This window comes from Pempheris klunzingeri, chromosome 11 (genome assembly GCF_042242105.1).
Source record: "Pempheris klunzingeri isolate RE-2024b chromosome 11, fPemKlu1.hap1, whole genome shotgun sequence".
Lineage (NCBI taxonomy): Eukaryota > Metazoa > Chordata > Actinopteri > Acropomatiformes > Pempheridae > Pempheris > Pempheris klunzingeri.
In genome coordinates this window covers 16,534,234-16,556,097 of record NC_092022.1, presented here as the reverse complement: position 1 = coordinate 16,556,097, position 21,864 = coordinate 16,534,234, and the positions used below count along the sequence as shown (strand labels likewise).

Below are 21,864 nucleotides of genomic sequence, written 5' to 3'. Positions count from 1 at the left end.
GTATAAAAGAATGTGTGGGTGGGTGTACCTCTCTACATCTTGATTTAATTCAGTTTCATCCTCCCTCCTCTCTCTGTTTTGTCTGCCCTTTGCAGTCATCACACTTGTTTTTGCAGCTCTTGTGAGCATAACCGCACTGATGTACATTTACAAAGAAAAAAGGACTATCTATTGATAGGTGGTATGAACCATAACTTCTTTATTTAGCACGTCAACCGGTGTCAAAATGATGAATTGGAAGGCTGGCGTTTCTGGAGTAGAGCTGTGAGCTGTGGTGCAAAGATAGAGAGCAAACTGCTGACTGCTTGCTTCTGTCATAGTTTTACATGCTGTACATCCAGAGCAGAGTGGGTAGCGTGTCTACTGCAGGATAGAGACCATGCTGAGATAAGCCTCTCTTCATCTCTACAGACTCTGCTCTTAGAAAACCCAAGTCTATGTTTTTGTCCAACTAATTTTTGGCTTTTTTTCTTTGATGATTTATCTGAGCAGTTGTTTTCTCAACTGTGGAATTGGGGGTGTAGTTGGTTGACACCCTAAGTTTGTAGCAGAATTTTTTTCTTCCTCCTGATTGTTTGAGTGGATGTTTTCTCATTGGGAACTGCAGAGGTTTATGCGCCTCCGCCTCACGCCTCTCTTTCTTGCTTTCAGTTCTTAATGTGCGTTTGCTGGTAACAGCTGACTCTAGCAAGGCTGCAGTGCAAATGTAACATGTCAAACTGACCTCTATCAGAGCCCTTAAGGCTTCCTTTAATGGCTCTATTCATCAAGGGCACAGACCTTTTTGGATGAGCAAAAAAGGCAGGGCTGGTTGAACTTAGCCACTGCTGTTTTCAGGAATACAATAAAGAACAGCTGTAGGTGAAAAAGCAGAAATGTTCAAGTCATGAGGTTTGTAAAGGATTTCAGATTGTGCCCATGGTTTTGCGAGGCTTGTTCCTCTCCCACAACAGCTGAGGAGAATGGTTTTAATGGGAAAGCTGTCATATGCCACTGGAGCGTAAGCTTCTTACCAGCTGTTTGTGTGTATATGTGTGTGTATGTATGTGTGTGTGCGTGCATTTTTGTGGCCCAGAAACATTTGCATTTTGCATTCCCAAATCTCCAAGTGCACACCCCTGCTGACCCACCTATTTGGGGAAAGTAGGAAGAACAAATCACCACAAATCACTGCCTTTCACATACAGTACCTCCAATTTCTCCTCTCTTCTTTTCCTCTCTTTTTAGCCACACAAGCAGCATCTTATGCCAGTCGATCAGCCCGTCTTTGGTCCAGGGTGACATATCACAATAACCAGAAATGACATGACATTTGGTACAGACATCTTTGGTTCCCTGAGGATGAATCATAATAACTTTGTTGTTACCTTGACTTTTTATAAAGCATCAAAACAGCAGGTTAACATTTCCTCTAAAGCTATGAGAGCTGCACAATTTATCGGGCATGAAAGTTCATAAGTAATGCAAGAGTAAAACAAAAGTTTCACAAAATAATTTAGTTCCAATTACTGACATTTTCTAGAAATTAAATCATTCCGTCATGACACCTGCTAATAAAGACTATGAGACCATGAGATAAATTTCATAAATCTGACTTTTCTCTAACATTGTTTTTGTTTTTCACTTCTCCCACACCATGTACATTAGGAGAAACAATTTAATCACTCTATATCAATTTTTCCCTTTAAATCCATCCATTCAACATTTTTATTTAGTTGGGTGTTTTTTTTTTATCTGGGTTAAATTTTCAGTTGCACCATTAACCCTTAGTTAAGGACATGATGCATTAGATAACCAAGGGTCATACATACTATTTAGACATCGTGCTGCCCTTAGCCATCATATCTGCAGCAACAACCATGCGTGAATGCACATGCTGAAACCTTTGCATTCTGTAGGCGGACAAGAACATAGTTCTCCATTCCTGTAAAGGAAGTGGTTGCAACTGCTTCCTCCCTGTTTTCTCACTCTGTGCTTTGCACATAAGATTCACTGCCTATGTGTGGTTAATGCAAGTTGGGCTTTTGTCTCAACAAACTTAAAAAAAAATAGTTTCCAAGAAGTGAGATCATAGATGAAACAGAATTTCATAACCATTGTTCTTGGTGGATTTTGAACACATCACACCCTGGCCTCAGTGCTGAAACAAAAATCCACCAGATGCCCTGGGGAACAGTTAATCACAGAATTTGAAAGTAGATGGTGGAGATTTACTAGATGATGATGATGAATGACTGTAATAGTAGCAATTGATCACCAGAGACAACATCATTCACATCTTTGTATCATTCACAGAGTGGAGGTTGAGGGGGAAAAAAGAAATCTCATCCAGATTCACAGCCACTGGATGGGGGTGAATCCTCCCTTCATTATAGGCTAATTACAAATCATTAAGCTGAATTTGATGGTGATGATTTTAGGTCTATTTAAGTAAATGACCAGAATGGCCTCAGAAAGGCTGTATTATCTACGGTTCTATTAGTTAGAGCACCTGTGACTTTGCCTTTCCCCAAATCTTTCTAGTTACACCCTCCCACAAGACAAAACAGCCTTATTTCATGGAACAATAGAATTATATTTTCCCCAGAGCTTCACACCTTTTCTAATTCTGACAGATATGTAAATGTGTGTGAACTCACATGCACTTACACTAAATTAAATTATGCTGCTGCCTAAATGAGCACATCTAATGCCAATCACACCGTCCATAACTGAACATTGTTTACTCTGGGCCATTGAGCAAATGATGTTGGACGTAAAAAAAAAACCCACCAGACTTGAATATCTTGTTATACAGAACATCTAACATCTCATCAACTTGTATGGAACAGTGGTGGAGCAACGTGGCAGCATGTAAAGCTCACTGAGAGAAACGAGGAGTCATTTAGAACAATAGCACTCATAACAGAATGAGTCCATTGGCAGTAGTGTTCAAATAAAAAGTCAAGTAAGGTGCAGCTGAACAGAATCACAGTGTGCGCATACACAAGCACAGTCTGGAAAAAAACACTGTTTACCTATGAAACACAAAAAAGTTTCTTATAAGACTGTATCCAGTGACTATTTGAGCTCAGCTCAGAAAAGGCACTCAGGGTGAAGTGGTTTTTGAAAAGTAGTTCTACTAGACCCAGAGACAATGTTCAATGCTCGGTTTAGAAATCTGTATGGACGTTACAAACTGCAATAAAAGGTCTGCCGAGGTCATGTTCTTGAAACGCCCTCAATAATAATAATAATAATACTTTGTCCTGTGAATGGAAGAAGATGAATGTACAAAGAGACAGACCCAAGATAAGAAATGGTTGAGCTTCACAGTGGAGCCATCAGACCGTGGCAGTCCTGATATGAAAAGCAGATTTCTATTTTCTCAAACTCAGTGACTTGTCTTTTTTTTTTTCTTCTGGTGTGTCAATTCATTGCAAAACTGTAGAAAACTGATAGCGCTTTGCCGGAAATTAACAACTCAGCACTATACCCCTTCACTTAACCTTAGAGATGTCCATTTCTCCGTCTCTCTCTCTACCCTCAGTTCTCCCACCTCCTGTGCTCGAGCTGAGACACCGTATCGGTTTCCTTTCTCTCCAGTTTTCCCTCAGCACATCCATCCTGCCACGCTTGAGACTCTCATCTTTTCATACGTTACTATCAGCACCGTCGGGTTGCCCTGCTGTTAGCTCCCCGTCAATACCTCAGTGGGAATCGTCCCCGGCTGAACCACTCATATCAACGCTGCTTGGCAGACATGGATATGTACAAGCACTTAAGGAACCTGCAGGGTGGCTCTGAAACAATGAAGATGATGCAGTGCCCTTGCTTTTTTCCCTCTGTGCTTTTGTATCTTCTTTTCTTTCATGCATTTCTCTCCCTTTGTGGTGACAGGTGTGTTTATCAGGTGGAGGGCAGTAGGATGATGTATGGATGGAAATGCTGGTCGATCCACCGCTTTGGTCAAGTACCTCAACCACTATGAGACGAAATGCCATGAAATCTGGTATAAACACTCAAGCTTTTGTTATCAGGAATCGCAATAACTTTTGTTGTCCCTCAGCTTCATTTAGCACAATCTTTAGGTCACAATTTGAAATTGTCAAATATTTTTTTATGACAAAATACCTGCAAAACTAATTTCAACTAATTCAATAATTTCAACTTCAAAACTAATCCATGACATTCCCAATAGCCTCAGCTACACTTTCTTTTGCGCTAATTAACAATTAGCTACCATTAGCATGCAAAGATGCTAAACTATAATAGGGAACTTGGTAGCAACAGTGACAATTAGCAGTGTAGCAATTTCTCAAAAAGCTATTTCTTTTAGTGCTTCTTACATTATGTTTCCAATATTATGCACTTGTGTGATGAAAACCAGTCTCCAGCTGGATAAGAAATTCTGTGTCATATAAGGTTATGGATATTACAGTACAGGTGCTTTTCAATCTGCCTTACTAAACAAATCCCTAAAAGAAAAAATAAGTAACTGACTCAATTTCTCTTCCCAGCCCCACTGCCGCAACACTGTCCCTCACCTTCTGCGGTGCCACAGAGATGCTGTGCATCTGCAACCCATGCCTTGCAAGCTGTGCACGTCTGAGGTAACACTGTGGCAAAGAAATGCTTGATCAACTCAATTTCCTCCTAAAGTCTCATTCTTCTTACCTGCCACCCGTTTCCCATCTCCTCTCGCTTCTATTTCTCGCTCTCTCTCCCAGCGAGTGTATGGAGGTGCAGATTTATGGAGCCATCCAGTCGCTGGTGGCCACAATCCAGCCTGAAAAAGTTATTTGTTCGGAGATTACGGAAATAGAAGACAGAGAAGGGAGCATTAATGATGTTATGGACAGATCGCCGAGTGTGTGTGTGTGTGTGTGAGAGAGGGAGAGAGGAGAGAGAGGATGAGGGTGTCATTTTGGAAGTAGTCTCTGCTTTACTTTACAAGGGTTTTCATATACATTTCAGTGTAGAGCCAGTCCATCTTTAATGAGACTGTGATGTTGACATTAATTGGTTTCTGGGAAGTATTTAATCGTGAATCACTCTATGTTTTAAAAAAGTGACCTTTCAGTTGTCCAGAATAGATCTTTTTTTGCTGGTTTATGATGGCTCTTACTTGTAACAGTGACCCATAGTGGGCTTTATTTTCCAATCACTCAACAAATCTCTTCATCCCCTTCGTAGAAGAGGCCTTTACAAAAATGAATTCCCTCATTGCTGTTTCTGGCAGTCAAGCAATTAGCATTAACGTCTCACTGGATGTTTGGTTTAGCACTTCAGGAACTTATCAAGGACACTTCGGAGAGGGCACCTTCAGCCTCCTCCACCCAGACCTCCAGCCATATGTGGCCTGGTTGTTGGCAGTGTGAGATGGTGCCCCTCCTGCTCCACTTAATTACCTGCATGATGGAGTGGTCCCTCCTCAGCAGAGCCACAGTGTCACACTGTGTCAGGGGCAGCGCGGACACGCCGAGCTGACCAGTCTCACCCGCCTCACCTTTTCCCTGTCTCTCTTGTCACATCAGATTAATAATGTAATAGCAACAGCCAGAGAGAGCGTTTTCATTTTGGTCTGGTTTGGTGAATCTTTCATTGTCTGTTTCTGCTTCTTATTTTGTCCTTTCCAAATTCTTTCAGTTTTTTGGGGGCATGTTGCCACTTGATAAGCAAAACTCAATATCAGCTGTATCACCTTTAACTATAGTAGAGAGGTATTATTAACTGTCCGGTGCTTCATTAGCAAGCCTCCTGGTTATCTATTGGATTGCAGAGCACACAGACCTGGGCAGAGAATAAAGTGGAAGGCACTGAGAGTCCAAACTGTACCCGCTGAGACTATGCCAGACCACATTAACTGTTGCTGTAGCAACCATCTCCAAATCAGACGAGAAAAGTCGAACACTTTAAGCAGAATAATTTCTCAAAATGTCCACTTCCACTGCGTCTCTTTCCTCTATCTTCCACCTCCATGTCCACCTCTAAAGGTGAAGTAAAATATTCTTCAACTCTCACTTCATAGAATCAAAAGTGGTAAAACTGTGGACATTCAGCAGCTGATGAAACTTTTAGGGAGAGGTGAATATTCTGAGATTCGGCTTGGTTTTAACTATATCTTCGTTAAAATTCAATACATGAATTTAAAGAACAAATAGTATAACAATCAGTGGCATCTGGAGCTGAAGTCCAGCTTCTCTATCAAAGACAAAGCATACACTGAAGTAATGTTTAACTAATGTATGAGTCATGATGATTTAATGCAGTAACTAATCGCTCTCACCATTAACAAATAATCAAGTCCTACGACTTCATGTGATCAATTCACACTTCATAGATCATCACTTAACAACTATTAATTAACTCTTAACGGATCCGCGACCAAACTAGATTCCTCCTCACCAAACTCACCTAGCAGGTACCAGTAGACAAACTATGATTTTATGAATTGTGATACACCTTTTTCTGTGGTGCTCTTTCAGCAACACAAATATAATTAAAAACAACAACAACAACAACAACTCATGTTCCACTCCCTTGGTTGTAAATGTGTCAAAGATGTCCTTGGGTCATGCATCATTATGAAATGTTTGTATCTGGCACCCAGTGTAAAGTGGAGCAGTACCTATTCTCATAGAAATATAAAGCTTTTTTATCCAAGAGGCTGAGCAAATGTAAGATCTTAAAATAAACATTTTTGTAAGAGGGATCCGGCTGATTTGGTGTCCTTATTATAATGTGTTACTGACTAGTTTCATGGCCATAGAAGAGTTCAGTGGAGACAATCAGTGGTGGAAGAAGTATTCATGTAACGTTAGCTCCTTCCAATAAAAAACTAAACTTGTTTTCTTTCTTCTAGATTCTAATATATAGATATATATGTTCATTATTTTAGCCTGTAGGAATACTGTATTGTTATATATAGTAAGAACCAAAAACAGCAAGGTGGAGAAGTAGGAACTAGACTGACAAAGTGAAGCAGGCAGTTACAATTCAGAGCCTTAACTCTTGAAAATACCACATTACACACAAAATACCTCACTACAAGTGAAAGTCCCACACTTAGCTTTAGTAAAATAATAGAAAAATACTCATTCTGCAACAGAATGGTCCTATATTTTACTGGTGTTTAACTATTATATATGAAGTTTCAGGATCAAAATGACTGGTGCATGAATGTGCATGCTGATCACAGCTGTAGTATCATATTCATAGTCAGATAATCATTTCATAATATAATCATACGTTTTTTTCGGCATCGCTGTCCTGTGAGACCTAAAAAGTGAATTTTTCACAAGCTAAGAAAAACAGTCTTTTTCAGCTTTATGACAATCCATTTTCCAGCTAATCCGATGTCTGTTTATTTATCTTAATAAGTAGGGGAGCTTTCTCATTTAGGAACATTTAATCCTTCATTTTATCAGACGAATTAAAATTTTAAATCACAAGATTTGGAGATATGTGGTTTTCACTGGAAAGGAACGGAATGAAAAAATGTATCTGAAAAGCAGACAGTGTAGTGGAGTATTTTCCTCTGATGCAGTGGAGTAAAAATATAAGTTTGTACTTCAGTACTGTACTTTAATTAATGCACCTAGTTACATTCCATACCACAACACAGACATCTGCTTCCTAACTCCTAAGTTTTTAAGTGTATCCTAAAGAACAGTGTCACAGTGGAGGTTACAATAAACAGCATGCTACAGGACAAGTCTGCACCACAACTCTCCTGCATTTACATATTGCTTAAGTCTTGAGTATGAACACTTTTAATCAGCTATGCTAATATATTCATGAATGATGAAGCAAACTGCTGTCTGAACAGAGGCTCCCAGTGTGGCTGAGGTGGTGCTGGGGGGTTTGCTCAGGTGAACAGGGCTGCGCCTGTGGAGACACTTATCACCCACAGCAAAAGCAGTCTCATGCATGCCCAGAATCCTCAATGACGTTAGACTGACGTGCAGCTTGAACAAAGGGAAAGTGCAGCTTTCAGATGTGAAGGCAGAGTGAGAACAGGAACCTTTGTATTATGTGTGTAGAGTGTGTGTGTGTGTGTGTGTGTGTCTAGATTTTCTGCTCTATCTAGATTTTTTCAGTGTTAAAACAGAAAATGCTTCAGATATTTTTTTCTCCTCGTGAATGTTTTTAGTAGCTTTTGCTTCATTTATACATGTACAAGTCAATAAACTAAAAGAGTGAAACACAAAATAAGTGATTCATATCCTCCAGTCATATCACCAGTTAACACATTCACCACAAGACTGTTACACAGTGAGACAGACAGGGAAGTGGTAAAATACTATCTGAGATGTAAACCATGTCAGGCATATCAACATTCAGCAAGTGTGGCTACTTTCAGAGAAGCATAAGACAGTGTACAGTCAAATGGTGTCCATGCACACTTCATTTTACTGTAGAGATTGTAACTGTGACTTTATGAGACCCTTCTCCATTACATTATCTGTCTTTGACTTTGCTTCGCTTTGTATTTACTGTTACAAACCTGACCTGAACATCTTCTGTGTCCTACTGTGAAGCTTATGCTGAGCATCACTTTCTAAATATAAACGCCTACTTGATGGTCTTAGACATGCTTTAGAGGTTATCAAAAGCCAGTTTGCAACCAATAATGATATCATATATATCACAATTATTATCATTTTAATTATAAAGCAGCTCTCTTTGAAACTCGATTAAACCTGATTATGTGTACCAACAGGGACGAATACTCGTGTCGTGATTGTAAGCTGACCCACTCATCTCTTAATGGGCCTCATGTTCCTTACAGATGAGCTCTACGTCACTGCATGTGAGTGTTTTGCACATTTTCAAAACCAGTCTGAAGCGCCCCGTCGCGACAGGCTCCAACGGAGCAGCGGTGCGACATCCTGCCAGCAAAGAGCGGCTCATTGCTGCTGTAGTTACTCGTCACTGTCCTGCTCACAGAGCGCAGCGCTGACACCCAACTTGACCTGACCTGGCGTAATCCACAAAGTCATTTTTACTTCGGTCGACAAGGTCTCGTCACTTCATCTCTCTTCGTCCTCTCGAGGGCTCATCCGCCTGCGCGACCACGGCGCGCTGTCCAAACCGCGCATTAGGAGAAGTGAATGGCGCGGTGAGAGAGAGAGAGAGAGAGCATAAGCATTGTGGGAGCACTCGGCGGATGACAAGCTGTTCACTGAGAGGTAGAGAGGCGAGCAAAACCGCCCTTAGAAGCTCACGCAAGACTCCAGCGACGGACTTGTTTACTCTGTACCGGGCACAGAGGAGCACCGCTACGCAGCCTTTACGCACAACCAGAGAGCGGACCAGGGGCACGTCCGTCGGTCACCACCATGTCAGCGGCAACAGCCTCAATAGCAGATGTGTCCAGGACTGATTTTACAAACAAAGATGACAGCCGTGACCGGAATAAATCAGGTAAGACAGACAGGAATAGCAAAGCAGACAGTGTTTAATTCATCCTGGAGTTGACCGTGTAGGGTGTGTGTGGGACGGAGGTTTGTTTTTGGCACTTTGCACTTATTCCAGGTCTATTCTGAACATAAACGCAGCCCGTTTATATATCTACAACTTCATACGTCATATTCAAACATTAACCCATGAAAAAGACACAACATTTATGGAGACTTAATGTGTGCTCATGCTTTACCCCTTGATGCTAGACCTACATTTCCTCTTTTACAGTGCATAGAACAATTTCTCTTGGATTAATTGTCAGGGTGTGTAATTTGATGCATTTGCAAGTCATCTTTTTTATTGGTGGATGTGTGATCATTTATGAGAAGTATAAATTGCATCAGTAAATACATTTTATATATTACAGTAAGTGTTGTTTAAGGGACATTTCCGCACTTTTCATCCAGATCTCAAAATGTATTTAAAAAAAAAAAAAAAAAGAAAACACAAAGAGGAAGTGAAAAGGGGATTCAACTTTGGTGGTCAAAGAAACGTCTCGCACCAAGGCACAGCTGGGCGTCTCACACACGCGCACACACGTGTTATATAAAAGTGATGCTCTCTGCTTGCAATGAAGTGTGTCCTTGTGTTATATAAACTTGAATATGGTGAACTGATGTTAATGGCCTTCAGGGGAGTGTTTATCCCAGTTGAGTCTGACCCAATGCCATTGTCAGGTTTCATCAGAAGCCTGTTTCTCAGAGAGAAAATGGATAGTTTTTACTTAACCTTTTCTTTCTTTCTTTCTTTCTTTCTTTCTGCCAGTGCAACCCCAAACTTTTGGTGGGATTTTATACTAGGAGTGCACAGGTCCTCTCACATTCGTGGATAGTTTCCTTCATTTAATAGTTACAAATAGGAACATTGCAAAATCTCTCCTATGTCACGCTGCCATTGTTTTTAGTGTAAACCAGAATCAGGTTTCCCTCAGTAAACAAGCTTTGACTTTTCTCCAGGGGTTGACCATACTATCCATATCACCCATCCCAGTTCTGGTGGAAATCACCGAATTGATGTGTTTATTTACATTCCAACAGCTCGTGTCATGATGAGGTGATACTCTGATGTTGCAGGGTCATCACACCAGACTGCTGGCGTACTGACACAGTGAGAGACCTCCCCTCCTGCAATATGCTGAGCACTGTGCTGTGCTGTATGATAACCGGTTGTTTAGCATAGCTCCAGATGGCCTGTGTGTTTCCACCAACCTCGCAGGCCTTTTGTTTAATGATTTATCACATTTCCTGCTTCGATACAGTTAGAATTCGATGCGGCACAGCACCAGGCTGTTACAGGGGGACAGTGTTTTGTCACGCAGTGTAGTTCAGCCCTACAGGGGTTCTGCACTGATAGCTGTGGAATGGCTGTCCTCTTCCACTCTGATTCTCATCTTCGGTGCTCCATTCTTCTTTGTTGTTCACCCTGAATTGTTGCCGTGCTACTTTTGAATTCTGAGTTGTCTGATCGCCTCTGTAAAAACAAATTTCTTTTGAAGATACATGAATTAAACATGTATTCAAACTTCGGTTGAACTTTTGGTGATTAATGCACATCTAACATCTGCAACATAATTTAATCACAACACCCTGTTTTTGACGCACACAGTCTGACTCTCTCCCTCAGGTCCGTCCCAGGCTCAGTGCACACCCAGACCCCTGCCAGCCCTGGGCACCCAGAGGATCATCCAGGGCAACGGTACCAACGTGGGCACAGTCATTTCCCTGCAGTGTCCAGCCAAACACAAACTGGTCGGAAGTGAACTGATGTGTGTCATGGGCGCCAACAGCACCCATTGGGTGGGGGAGAACTACTGTAAACGTAAGTGAGAAGTGAGATCTGGAAATGACAGCTAATATAAAGAATGGCACTGGAACCTTTCATACACTTTAAAACTGAAAAGTGTTTGTATGCAGATTAAACGTTTCTTTTATTGGGAGAATTGAACTGGCTACAAAACTTCCCCTGAACTGTCTGTCAGCTCATTATCCTGAAGATTCGGAATATATATTAAACATTATGTGATAAGCACTATGGCTATGGGCAATGTTACATGAAGACTGTCAAGGTATTATTTGGCTTGCAATAATTAATGGTCTAAATTATCAGAGAAGACATTGGAGAGAAAATAATTTGTTGCTTGGGGATAAAGCTCATTAAAGGAGAATATTAATGCTAATGCTGGTAAAGGGGAATCATTTCAAGCAGGTGCACACTTAGTCATTCTTTTGGTGAGTGAGTGGAAAAAGTGAGAGCAGGAGCTTAATTATGTTTCAGGATCAGTCATCATGGGGGAGAGGAAGCTGAAAGAAATTAAAAATGGACTTGTTTGGAAATGTTTTAGCATCCTTTCCATGATGAGCTGGCATGTGAACTTGCAAAATATAATATATGTTCATTTCTGCCAATCTCCTTTGGTTAAATGACAATGAAAGACTTGTTATATAGCTGACTTTATCTGTAAAGCCTGAGCAAGGTGGCAGGGCTTTGTGTGGTACTTGAGTCCGATTAGTCTGATTGTTGTACTTTGATTTTGCAGCATGATGAATAGAGATATCTAACACACTCAGTGCATGACATGGAAGCAAAGTCGATAAATCAGCCTTCTTCTCTGACTCTCCAGCTCTGTCTCCCTTTGAGGACTTTGGTTTCCGTGTGGCTGTGCTGGTGTCCATTGTAAGCTCAGCCATAATCTTCCTCATGTCCATGGCCTTCATCATCTGCTGTTTGGTCGACTGCATCAAAGAAGACAAAAGGAAGAAGCAGGAGAGGTGAGTGAGAAGCAAACAGAGGGGGAACAAGCGCTTAAAACGCCAATCTTGACGTGTTTTAAATCCAGCAGTGTTTACATCCATGTTTGCAAGCTTGCAGTCTTCTTCTTCTTCTTCTCTGCTTTTGCTGGCTCATCGCTGCATATCTTGGCGTGTTCCCGTAGATCAGTGGAATAGTGTGAAACCACTGGCAGGAGTGCATACAAGTAAACACTCCTCATTTCGCATACATGCGTGCATGTGTGTCCTTGTGTGCCTTCGTGAGACAAACAAAACAGGGAACCAGTCATAGAAAAACAGCTTCATAGCTACTGAAGGGCAAAAACACCACATGGAAACCTTTAAGCATTAGATAGATTCCTTTATTGTCATTTTTATGTAGATACATAAAAAAAAACGAGATACTGTTTTGCATTCCAAAGACATTTTAAAAGACAGTGCAGCATTTAAAAGTACTGTGTAATTTACTAAATATTATCAGCAAAATGTCCTTAAAGTATGAGGATTAGATTAGATTATTAATACTGACGTGTCATCCAGAGCAGATAAAGTCAAGGTGGAGCCAGTTTTAGCTACTTTATAAAGCCACATGGTTTGGTCCAGTGATTGCTAACCTGAGGGTCAGGCCTCTCCGAAGAGTCACAAGATAAATCTGGGGTGTCGTGAGATGAATGCTTCGGACTTAACACAAGTAGTGTAGCCTTTATGTAACCATCCAGAAAGTTGTAAGAGAAACATGCTGCTTTGATGGAACCAACAGCTCATAGACAGCTAAAACAGGACAAGAGGTGCCTGGTAAACAAGTTCACAAATGAAAAAACTTGGAAGCCACTAGTTTAATCTTGAACAATATATTTTACAAACTCAGCATGTTTCAAATATAAAATCTTAATCTGTAAAGTACCTAATAACAATAGCTGTAAATAAACGCAGCGGAATGACACCTGGAATGGAAACACTCCAGTCAAGCACAAGTACTTGAGGAAATGTGCGTGGTTACTTCTATCACTTCAAAAAAGAATAGAAAAAAACACGGAAGAGAGGCATCAGTCAGTTTCCTGTTTGTCATTTACAAACTGAAATACTGACGTGCAGGTGTGAATTGATTTTTTTTTTTTTTTTACAGGGAGTCAGATATGTGGCAGTGGGAAGAGCAGGCCCAACGTCAGGAGGACAACAGGTTTCGCTACAGCCACAAAGGCAGGAACAACAACAACAACAACGCCCAGGAGAAGCTTCTTTCACTATGGGACGCTGGTAACCCGCCCATGTGCGACAACATGCGCGCCTGCAGGTGAGGTGTGGGCTGAAAAGGTCAAAACGTGTCTCTGAAGACATGCAGACCAGCTGAAACATTAAGGAAACAACTTCCTGTCTTTTCCTCTACAGATGTCATCAGCAGTACGCCTATGCTCCCGGCTACACATACGGCCCCGCTCCCCCGCTTTCTGCTCTCCCCGGCCACGACTACGACCAGCCTCTCTTTCCACAAAACCCAGAACCAGCTCAGATCTCTGGTCCGCCTCCGTACTACGGACATGCTCAGTCCACGACTACGAGCCCAGGCATGGTCCAGATTTCTGCAACAGGGCCAGGTTTGGTGTGGCAGTACGGAGGACAGCAGAGCGGTGTGTCAGGAGTGAACCCATCAACCACGGATGAGTCCAACACGAGGAATATAAACTCTGCCAAAGAATTTTCCATACGGATTATATCAGTGTGAGGACATGTTACGCAGGAGGCGAACACCATCAGTTAAGAACTTGTTTACTGACCAAATATGTGCATCAGTGTCGATGCAGATCGCAGCAAGTAGTAACTGAACATTCCTGGTTTTGCTGAAATGATTATGTCTGCAGGTCTGCACAGTATGAAGGCTCTATAGGCATACTGATCTGACAGATTTATGTGCCTTTGGTAAACTGTAATGGCACACTGCCCTCTGTCTGACAAGGGGAGCCATTGCACTTTCAGGACTCCAGCCTTGTTGGGTGATGCTCCCTGTAATTAGAAGGTCAAGCTCCTTTCATGCCCTTAATTGAGCTTTTCAGAAACCAATTAAATCGTTGTGCTGAGGTTAAAGTGAGTGATTAAGGTGTTAACTGGGACGTAGTTTGCAACACATTGTAGGCAGCTGAGGAAGATCTCTGAGAAAGTCATTTCTGGGCAGGAAAGCTTGTCGGGTGAGGAGCAGCTGCACAGGACAGGTCAGTATGTAAATAGAATTTTTAAAGAATGTAAATAAAGGCTTCTGCTGGTTCTGTGGGAGACTGAATTGCAATGGAAGAAACGATGTACAATTCCCTCTGAGGGGCAATGCAAATGTTTACAAGTCAACATGATCAGGCAGCAGTACACTGTTTTGATTGAATGTGTGATAATATAGTTTAGATCCAGGAAGTGACTTGATAAAGAATGTATAATTGATAAGAAAAACTATTGTTATTATTGTTATTATTATTATTATTATTATTGACAAGCTTGGTTGACCAGGCGCAGTCATTAGTATAAATGGAAGAAGGGAATGAAATAAAGTGATAAATGACACCTCTGTGGCTCAGTGTTTGCAACAGAAAGCTTAGGCAGATCCTGGTAATCTGCCTGTCAGCTCAGTCCACCGTCCCTGTCTGTGGATTGATAATAATCCTGAGGTCAGTCATGTGGCCGGGCGCGGCGCTGCGTGCTGACTGGACCGCAGAGCCCGTCACCCCGGGGAGGACAGGAAGTTTCACCTGCAGGCCGAGGTCCGGTAGGAGCAAGCAGCACACGCCGTGTGTTTGTCAGTATGACAGGTTTGTGAATCATTGGTAAAGTGTTTTGTCTTGTTTTCTACCTGTGGCTTTAATCCCCGCGCGCTGACTGCTAGGACACACAGCGGACCGCACGCTGCGCAGTGTGGGTGCGCCACTTGTTGCGTAAAATGTGTACTGTTTTAAGTTTAGCCGTTGCTATGACAATATGCTATTTAATCCACTGGTTTTGGCTCCATGTGAAGACGTATGTGGGCGTTGTTTCACACCACTTGAAATAATCTGAAGAGTCAGTCCATTTATCCAGCATATAAATAAAACATGAGCTGTTTGATGGGCAGGTCTGTTTACATTTTTGTTCAATAGATTCAGTTTAATACGAGATGGAGGGCCATTTTCATCAGAGCTACTCAGACCTTCATTAAAATAGGCATTATGAATCTCCTTCTTATGTTAGTCCAAATGTGGATTGAGAGTCAAATAAATGTTCATAAAGAACTGACATGAATATGTCATTGGGATGAGGTCATTTTATTTAATCCTGCTGAAAGTATATGCATGATTTGCTTATGTCAGGATATTCTGCCTCACTGTTTTAAAATGTTGCCAGTTTTATTATAAAACTAAAGAAGTGGAATGACAAGTGGAATAACTATATAGATTTGAGATTAAATGACTAAAACGCTGCACAAACTATTACATTACCAACTTCTTACTTACATAGTTTTCTTGATATTACTGTCCAAGGTGGCAAAAATAGTAACCTGTGAAATGTGACAGCAGATAATCTTTCAATGACAATGATAACAGATATCAAACACACAACTGCACAGGAAAGCTCAACATAGATTTACTGAAAGACACTTAACAAGAAAATTGTCCCTTAGCACTGCCTTTATCTCTTAGCCTCCATTAATGCTCTCAAACCGTGGTGTACTCAGGCAAAAGAAAAAAGAAAAAAGGCACCAGCTACATGTGGTGAAGCATCAGCACAAAGAAAGTGGTGATGCATTTATGGTGAAACCGTTCCAAATCCTGGTAAAGATTAAAGCACCCAAGTTCATACTTGTATTTGGAGGTCCAACTAGAACAGGTTTATACGGTTTAATGTTCAAAAAACACATTATTTTTCTCATAGCAGACGTGGCTGCATTCTGCATGCTACATTTTAGAGGAACAGAACAATCTGCATGTTTCACTTTCGCCTTTGACATCTTCATGTTACTAGGAGCTGGAGTTAGTGAGGAGAGAACAATGGCGGACAGCGGGGTGGACTCTGAGGTTTTCAGTCTGCCTACTGAAAGGCTGGAGGAGGTCACATGCTCAACAGATCCCCTTATGATATCATAAAGGAAGACAAATCTAAACGGCGAGTTTTCAAGTACCTTTATTGAAAAATGGAACATCCAAGAGGCCACTTTTTCTACCAGTGCCCTCAAATATCCTCACTGCTCAATAAACTTAGTGTTTTTTTAACCTCACTGTTGATGATTTAGTTTTAAAGCATCAGAAGTGAGCCTAAAAAATTACTGCTGCATTGAATCAGTGCTGTATTATAATGTCTTTCAGTTATCTTATGCATAGCATTAACTCAGTAGACATGTTCATCACCATACATAGCACTCATACTCATACATAGTTATTTGAATTTGAATATGAGCATTAAGCTATTCAAATAAAGCGTGGCCAAATGGACACTTTTGCAGCAAGTGTATTCACCTTTCTAAACGAGACACTAAACCTCTTAGTCGTGTATTTTCAGAACAGGACTGATGCCAAGACCAGCTAAGAAAGACACTACTTAAGACTAGACATAAAGTCTACAGGCCTTCAATTAGAGCTTTGTAGCATACTTTAATTGTGCAGGGTCATAGCATGTCTCTGACCCGACCTTCACACTGTGGCATATGCAGCTTTCAGCTCACTTATGCCTTCAAGAATATGATCTCAGAAATTAGGGATAAAAGCGCGTGTAGTAGTGTACATTTTATTTAACATGGTCTTTTGCCCGGCCTTGTCTAGACATCAGTGATTACCATGAGCAGCTCCAGAGGGACGCCCAGTTCCTGTGCTCAGATCAGAGGATGGACACTGGACTGGTTGACAGACTGGTGCTGCAGCTGAACAGGATCTACCCCCAGATACTCAGTGACAAGGAAGCCCACAGGGTCACTACAGATAATACATAACACCCAGTTTTAACACTCTGAGCTAAGTTTGGACAGTGTGCATGTATACAGGTTCAGTGATTAAAATCAGCGCACGTCTCCCTGCAGTTCAGGAACCTGAGCGTGCCCACCAAGGTGCGGTTAGCTGAGCTGTTGAAGCACCTGCATGGGAAGGGCGAGGAGGCCTGTAATGAATTCTACCGAGGACTTCACATCCATGCTGAGGACGTCTACTCCAGCCTGCCCACCAGAGTCATACAAAGAGGTAAAAACGCTGCGCAGGGCTCATCAGACAGAGTGGAAGATTGCTGGTGAGAGTGCTTTCTTATCGAAGACGTGGTCCTGCAGACTCACATCTGTATGTAATTTTTAGATGTAATTTAGTGCAGAATCTGCCTTGCTGTAGTTTAGTGGGTAGATGAAGTTAAATGCACAGGTTTTATATATAACACACTACCTTTAACAATAAAAAGGAGGTCCTGGTAAATAAAATGGGAGTGACATGAATTTCCAGAAAATGCCAGAAGGTGTTTTATTGTACACGTATGTGGTCTAGTCATGTGTCAGTATTCAAACATATCATCAGGTGGGTTTCCGAGACTTTTCAAGTTTGTTCATCATTTTCTAAAATTCCTGTGCATAAAGTCATTAAATGTAATTACAGTGACGCATTATCAGCTGGTATTAACCTGAAAAACTTCACTCTGGTTACACCAGCTGTGTGTCTGTATTGGTATATCTATCCATAAGTGCGCCCCTCATGTTTTCTTTCATTTTATCAAAGTTATTTTGTCCAGTGTACCCAAAATGCTTTAAGTCAGGTGGATAAGGGTAATCTCACTGGCAGCTCCCTCAGTGTCACATCCCTACCTGCCTTTATGTGGGCTTGTCCTATTCTAGATACGGAGAGAAACCAATGTGCTACCTGGACTGTAGTTCAAGTTGTGGGTTTTACCCATTAACCATTTTTACTCTCTCTTTTAGAGGTGGCAGATCCAAAATGGACTTACAGTGTGGCAATTGACCCAGAGCGACATGTGCTCAACGACAGAGGTAAATCTAATCATCTCACACTACTGCAGAGTAACGTAGAGCATTTTATTTGTTCTCTTTGTAAAATTGTAAATATACAGCGACTAAGTGTTGGTTCAACATAAAGGACCACATTAGTGTGTTTGAAAGTATGTACTATCCATGTATACTTTAGATTACAGTAAACAACTATTCAAAGAACACCATTGTAAATTTATTTTGCTGATTTTTTGTTAATTTACAAAAGGCAACACAAGAAATTCTGATGGGTTAAAGGTGCTCATTATCTGCATGTTGATTTATAATCTTATAGTGGTATGAACTGAAACCAGAGGCTGCCTAGACAGTAGGAGGTCATTCTCAAAACTAATGTTAGACTTTGGGAAAGTTTGGGCACTAGTGTTATGTGGTGATTATTTGTAATTAAAGGGCTAAAGGTGCCTTTAATAATCTGCAGTTGTAGAAGTTTAATCTGGCAACATGACGACAAGGATTGTTTTAAAAAATATGGTGGTTTTACAGTTTGTGTCCGAGTGCTTCTGTACCCCACACTGATCCAAAGATAAGCCCCTTAAGCTCAACAAAGCTTTGCTCTTCAGCAAATGTAGTTGTCTGCTGAACCTTTTAACCCCAGGCATCAGAATGTGGGGCCCACCGCTGTGCACTGCTTCACCATTCATCATCCCAGGGCTTTGGTTTTGTGGGTCAGTTAAGCTCACGTGTAAACCCCCATCCAAAACAGCTTCCTCTGTCCTGCATTCCTTTGAACAGTCAGGGGTGCATCCACTGGGTCAAAGGTATGTCAGCAGGGAAATGGGTCATCAGTGACTCCCAATCATAAGTTCTACAAAGAAATGGTGGCTTGTTTAGACTTTGCTAGCTTTGCCATATGCTAGTGTACATTCCAGTTTGTCTTTGTTTTTTATTATTTTAGTTCATAACATTTATTTAGAAGACATGAACAAACCATGCACATTTAACATACCCACCTGCTGATCACGTATTCATATGTGCATAGGTGTTATTGGTCCAACAATCGCTGATGATGACTTTATTTGTTCTCTCTCCTACTGCAGGACCAATGTTCTTCCTGAGCTGTTTCAGTTTTGTAGTTGGTGTTGCAATTCTCTACTACTACAGAGGTAAGTAATACAGAACCCGAATATCAATAATTATCAGTGCAAATAAGCACCCAAAGCCCCTTTAACTGTTTCATTTCTTATTTAAAACTTCCAGCTTCCTGTTTGTGTTCATCACTTCTAAACCACTCTCTCCTCCTTGTTGCCACTCTTTCTGCCCACAGAGGGTGAGACACTGAGATGTACTGGTCCGTTTCTTCACTGCTCTGCAGCGAGACTTAGTAAAGGTGCTAAAGATGTTTTATTTTCCTGTGCTGAGGTTGGAAAACAGAAAAAATTAGGCCGTTGAGGTGCTGAAATACTTAAGAACGAGCCCTGTGAGACGAACAACCCATGAAATTGCCACTTTGCTGTGCCAAACTCATACACACTTTGAGAGCTATTGTCTAAAGCTGCATGTATTTCGAAGCACTTTCCCTGACATGAAATGAGCCATTAGATCATGAATTCCCACAGATGAAATCTCTTTATTGGAAAAAAATTGTGTAATTTTCTACAATAATACGTGTCTGTACGAGTCTTACCTGGATTTATTGTGTTTACAGAACTAATAATTTCAAATACATTTTCAGCTAAAATGAAGCGTAATATTAACTGGGTGGAACTGAGTAACTGCACACCCACACAGGTGTTTTCAATCATTCTGGCTGATTTAACCTCTGCTCGTGCTGAAGCTGGGTGCAGCCATGCTGGGTTACATGATGTCACCAAACGCCACGTGCGACTACGAATGAATTTGTCCCACCGTAATAGGTCCAAAAGAACCAGCAGATGGGTGAGGGGGATGTAAATCAGGCACAGTTTGTACACACCCACACTGTCCTGATAAAGTGTCTAATTAGGCAACATAACCTGTGATGATGTGCAGGAGCTCGACTTTGAGTGAACTATAACAACTTTCAACTTTTGCCCCAATAAAGCACAACACATTTTGACATCACCTGGACTTGTATCTTATTTTTAATGTAGTATGACAAAGAATTAACTTAGAAATGTATCCAATTATATTAATTAATATTCAATAGCGTCAAATACTCTACGGTATTGCAGTCAAGACAAAAATGTTACAGTCGTGAGCAGTACAGCGATAAGCTTCTCTAGGTTTGTGTCTGGCACTGTTAAGTCTGCTGCCAGAGTAAGTTTCTGCGTGCACTGAGAACGTGAAATGGAGATGATGATTAAACATTGATCTCTCTGATTGAACAGCATTGATAGATACACTAGAGGGCACTGCTTCTTCAGTCAGTGCACCGAAGTGAGAAAGAAGGATGATGGAAAATGTTCTGGTGTGCTATAACAATGACAAGTCGAGGGCAACAGACAGTCCACATGAATTAATAATGACAATCAAATTGATTGAATGATTTAAAGGCAACTTAATTAAATGCTACATTAAACGCTGTTGACTGCTTGAGACAGACTTATGTACAGGGTGGATGTATTTCAGACTACTCAGGCTCACATCAAAGATGGCATATACAGTGCAGCTCTGGAGGAGAGCTCAGGTGTCTGATCTCAGGAGATCTGCAACACTTTTCAGTATTTTCTGCAAAAAGAGCAGCAGATGAGAGAGGGGAGTCAGACAGAGGAGGCATAGGGAGGCGCTAAAGGGGGTTGGAAGTGTCACTAGGTGATTGTCCAGTTTGAATACTGGCATCCACAATCCCACGAGAGAGCTATTAATAGTCAGGCTTCACGTGACCTAAAACCCCCTCGTCGATCATCATCTTCATCTGTGGATTTTAGATCATACAGAGCCAGTTTGTCAGACTTCAGGACTGAGATGGAGCCAGAAGTGTAGGAGCTGTAGACATACATTATGTATATATATCAGTCTACAGATCTGCCCTGAGTGGAGCTGTGTGTGTCACCAATCTGGCTCTCAGCTCAGTCTGGCTGTTTCCACGGTTACCAATGATAGTTGTGGAGGAGGAAGAGGATTACATTGTGACGTTGGTTTGTCATCTGAAAAGTGCTTTGTCATAATCACGTTGAAGAAATTATAGGTAAGAACATGAATATTCTTCAGGCGTTTAACAGGTGATTGATGATGATGATGATGATGTGAAAGAGCCTCAAACTGCTTATATGTTCTTGTCTTAAACCACTGAAGTGTATAAATTGAGCATTTGCTTGGACTCTAATTGGCGTTTCAGCGACATTGCTGAAACACAGTCTAATTAAGGGTTCCATTTTAACAAGCAGTTCTGCTGGGGTCTGTGCTGTGTTGACTCTGACTCACCACTTGCTGGTCTGGAGAACCACAGACATACTTCAGCTTTGCTCACAGCACAGAGAGTCATGGCACAACCAAACATTGTTATAATTGAATGTTAGGCATGACGACTGTAGTTGAGGACAGATAGTAATAATAATGATGATAATAATCCATCCATCCATCCATCCATCGTCTATACCCATTTATCCTTAAGGGTCGTGAGGGGGCTGGAGCCAATCCCAGCTGACATTGGGCAAGAGGTTGCCAGTCGAGGTCGACAGCCAATAATTATAAAAATAATCATCTTTATTTATAAAGCACTTTTTAGCAAGGTGACAGAAG

The 21,864-nt window shown here is 41.3% G+C and overlaps 2 protein-coding genes across 2 annotated transcripts; both read left to right on the top strand.

Annotated features, from left to right (window-relative positions):
* The first annotated feature begins 8,969 nt into the window (after window positions 1-8,969).
* Window positions 8,970-14,762, top strand: LOC139210360 (sushi domain-containing protein 3). Its single transcript, XM_070840394.1, has 5 exons — window positions 8,970-9,408; window positions 11,071-11,265; window positions 12,068-12,215; window positions 13,342-13,509; window positions 13,605-14,762. The coding sequence occupies exons 1-5, from the start codon at window positions 9,324-9,326 to the stop codon at window positions 13,936-13,938; spliced, it is 930 nt and encodes a 309-aa protein (XP_070696495.1). The 5' UTR covers window positions 8,970-9,323; the 3' UTR covers window positions 13,939-14,762.
* A 120-nt stretch (window positions 14,763-14,882) lies between these two features.
* LOC139210362 (caspase recruitment domain-containing protein 19-like) lies at window positions 14,883-19,664 on the top strand. The gene is made up of 6 exons (XM_070840395.1): window positions 14,883-15,007; window positions 16,988-17,133; window positions 17,242-17,398; window positions 18,118-18,186; window positions 19,242-19,307; window positions 19,469-19,664. Exons 1-6 carry the CDS (start codon window positions 15,001-15,003, stop codon window positions 19,591-19,593), a joined length of 570 nt encoding a protein of 189 aa, XP_070696496.1. The 5' UTR covers window positions 14,883-15,000; the 3' UTR covers window positions 19,594-19,664.
* The last annotated feature ends 2,200 nt before the right edge of the window (window positions 19,665-21,864 follow it).

Excerpts from the sequence above, each read along its gene's own strand:
- LOC139210362 (XM_070840395.1), top strand. Across the intron at positions 17,134-17,241 it reads GTGACAAGGAAGCCCACAGG|TTCAGGAACCTGAGCGTGCC; the intron begins GTCACTACAGAT and ends GTCTCCCTGCAG. Across the intron at positions 18,187-19,241 it reads ACATGTGCTCAACGACAGAG|GACCAATGTTCTTCCTGAGC; the intron begins GTAAATCTAATC and ends CTCCTACTGCAG.
- LOC139210360 (XM_070840394.1), top strand. The coding sequence starts at position 9,324 with ATGTCAGCGGCAACAGCCTCAATAGCAGATGTGTCCAGGACTGATTTT. Across the intron at positions 12,216-13,341 it reads AAAAGGAAGAAGCAGGAGAG|GGAGTCAGATATGTGGCAGT; the intron begins GTGAGTGAGAAG and ends TTTTTTTTACAG. Across the intron at positions 13,510-13,604 it reads GACAACATGCGCGCCTGCAG|ATGTCATCAGCAGTACGCCT; the intron begins GTGAGGTGTGGG and ends TTTCCTCTACAG.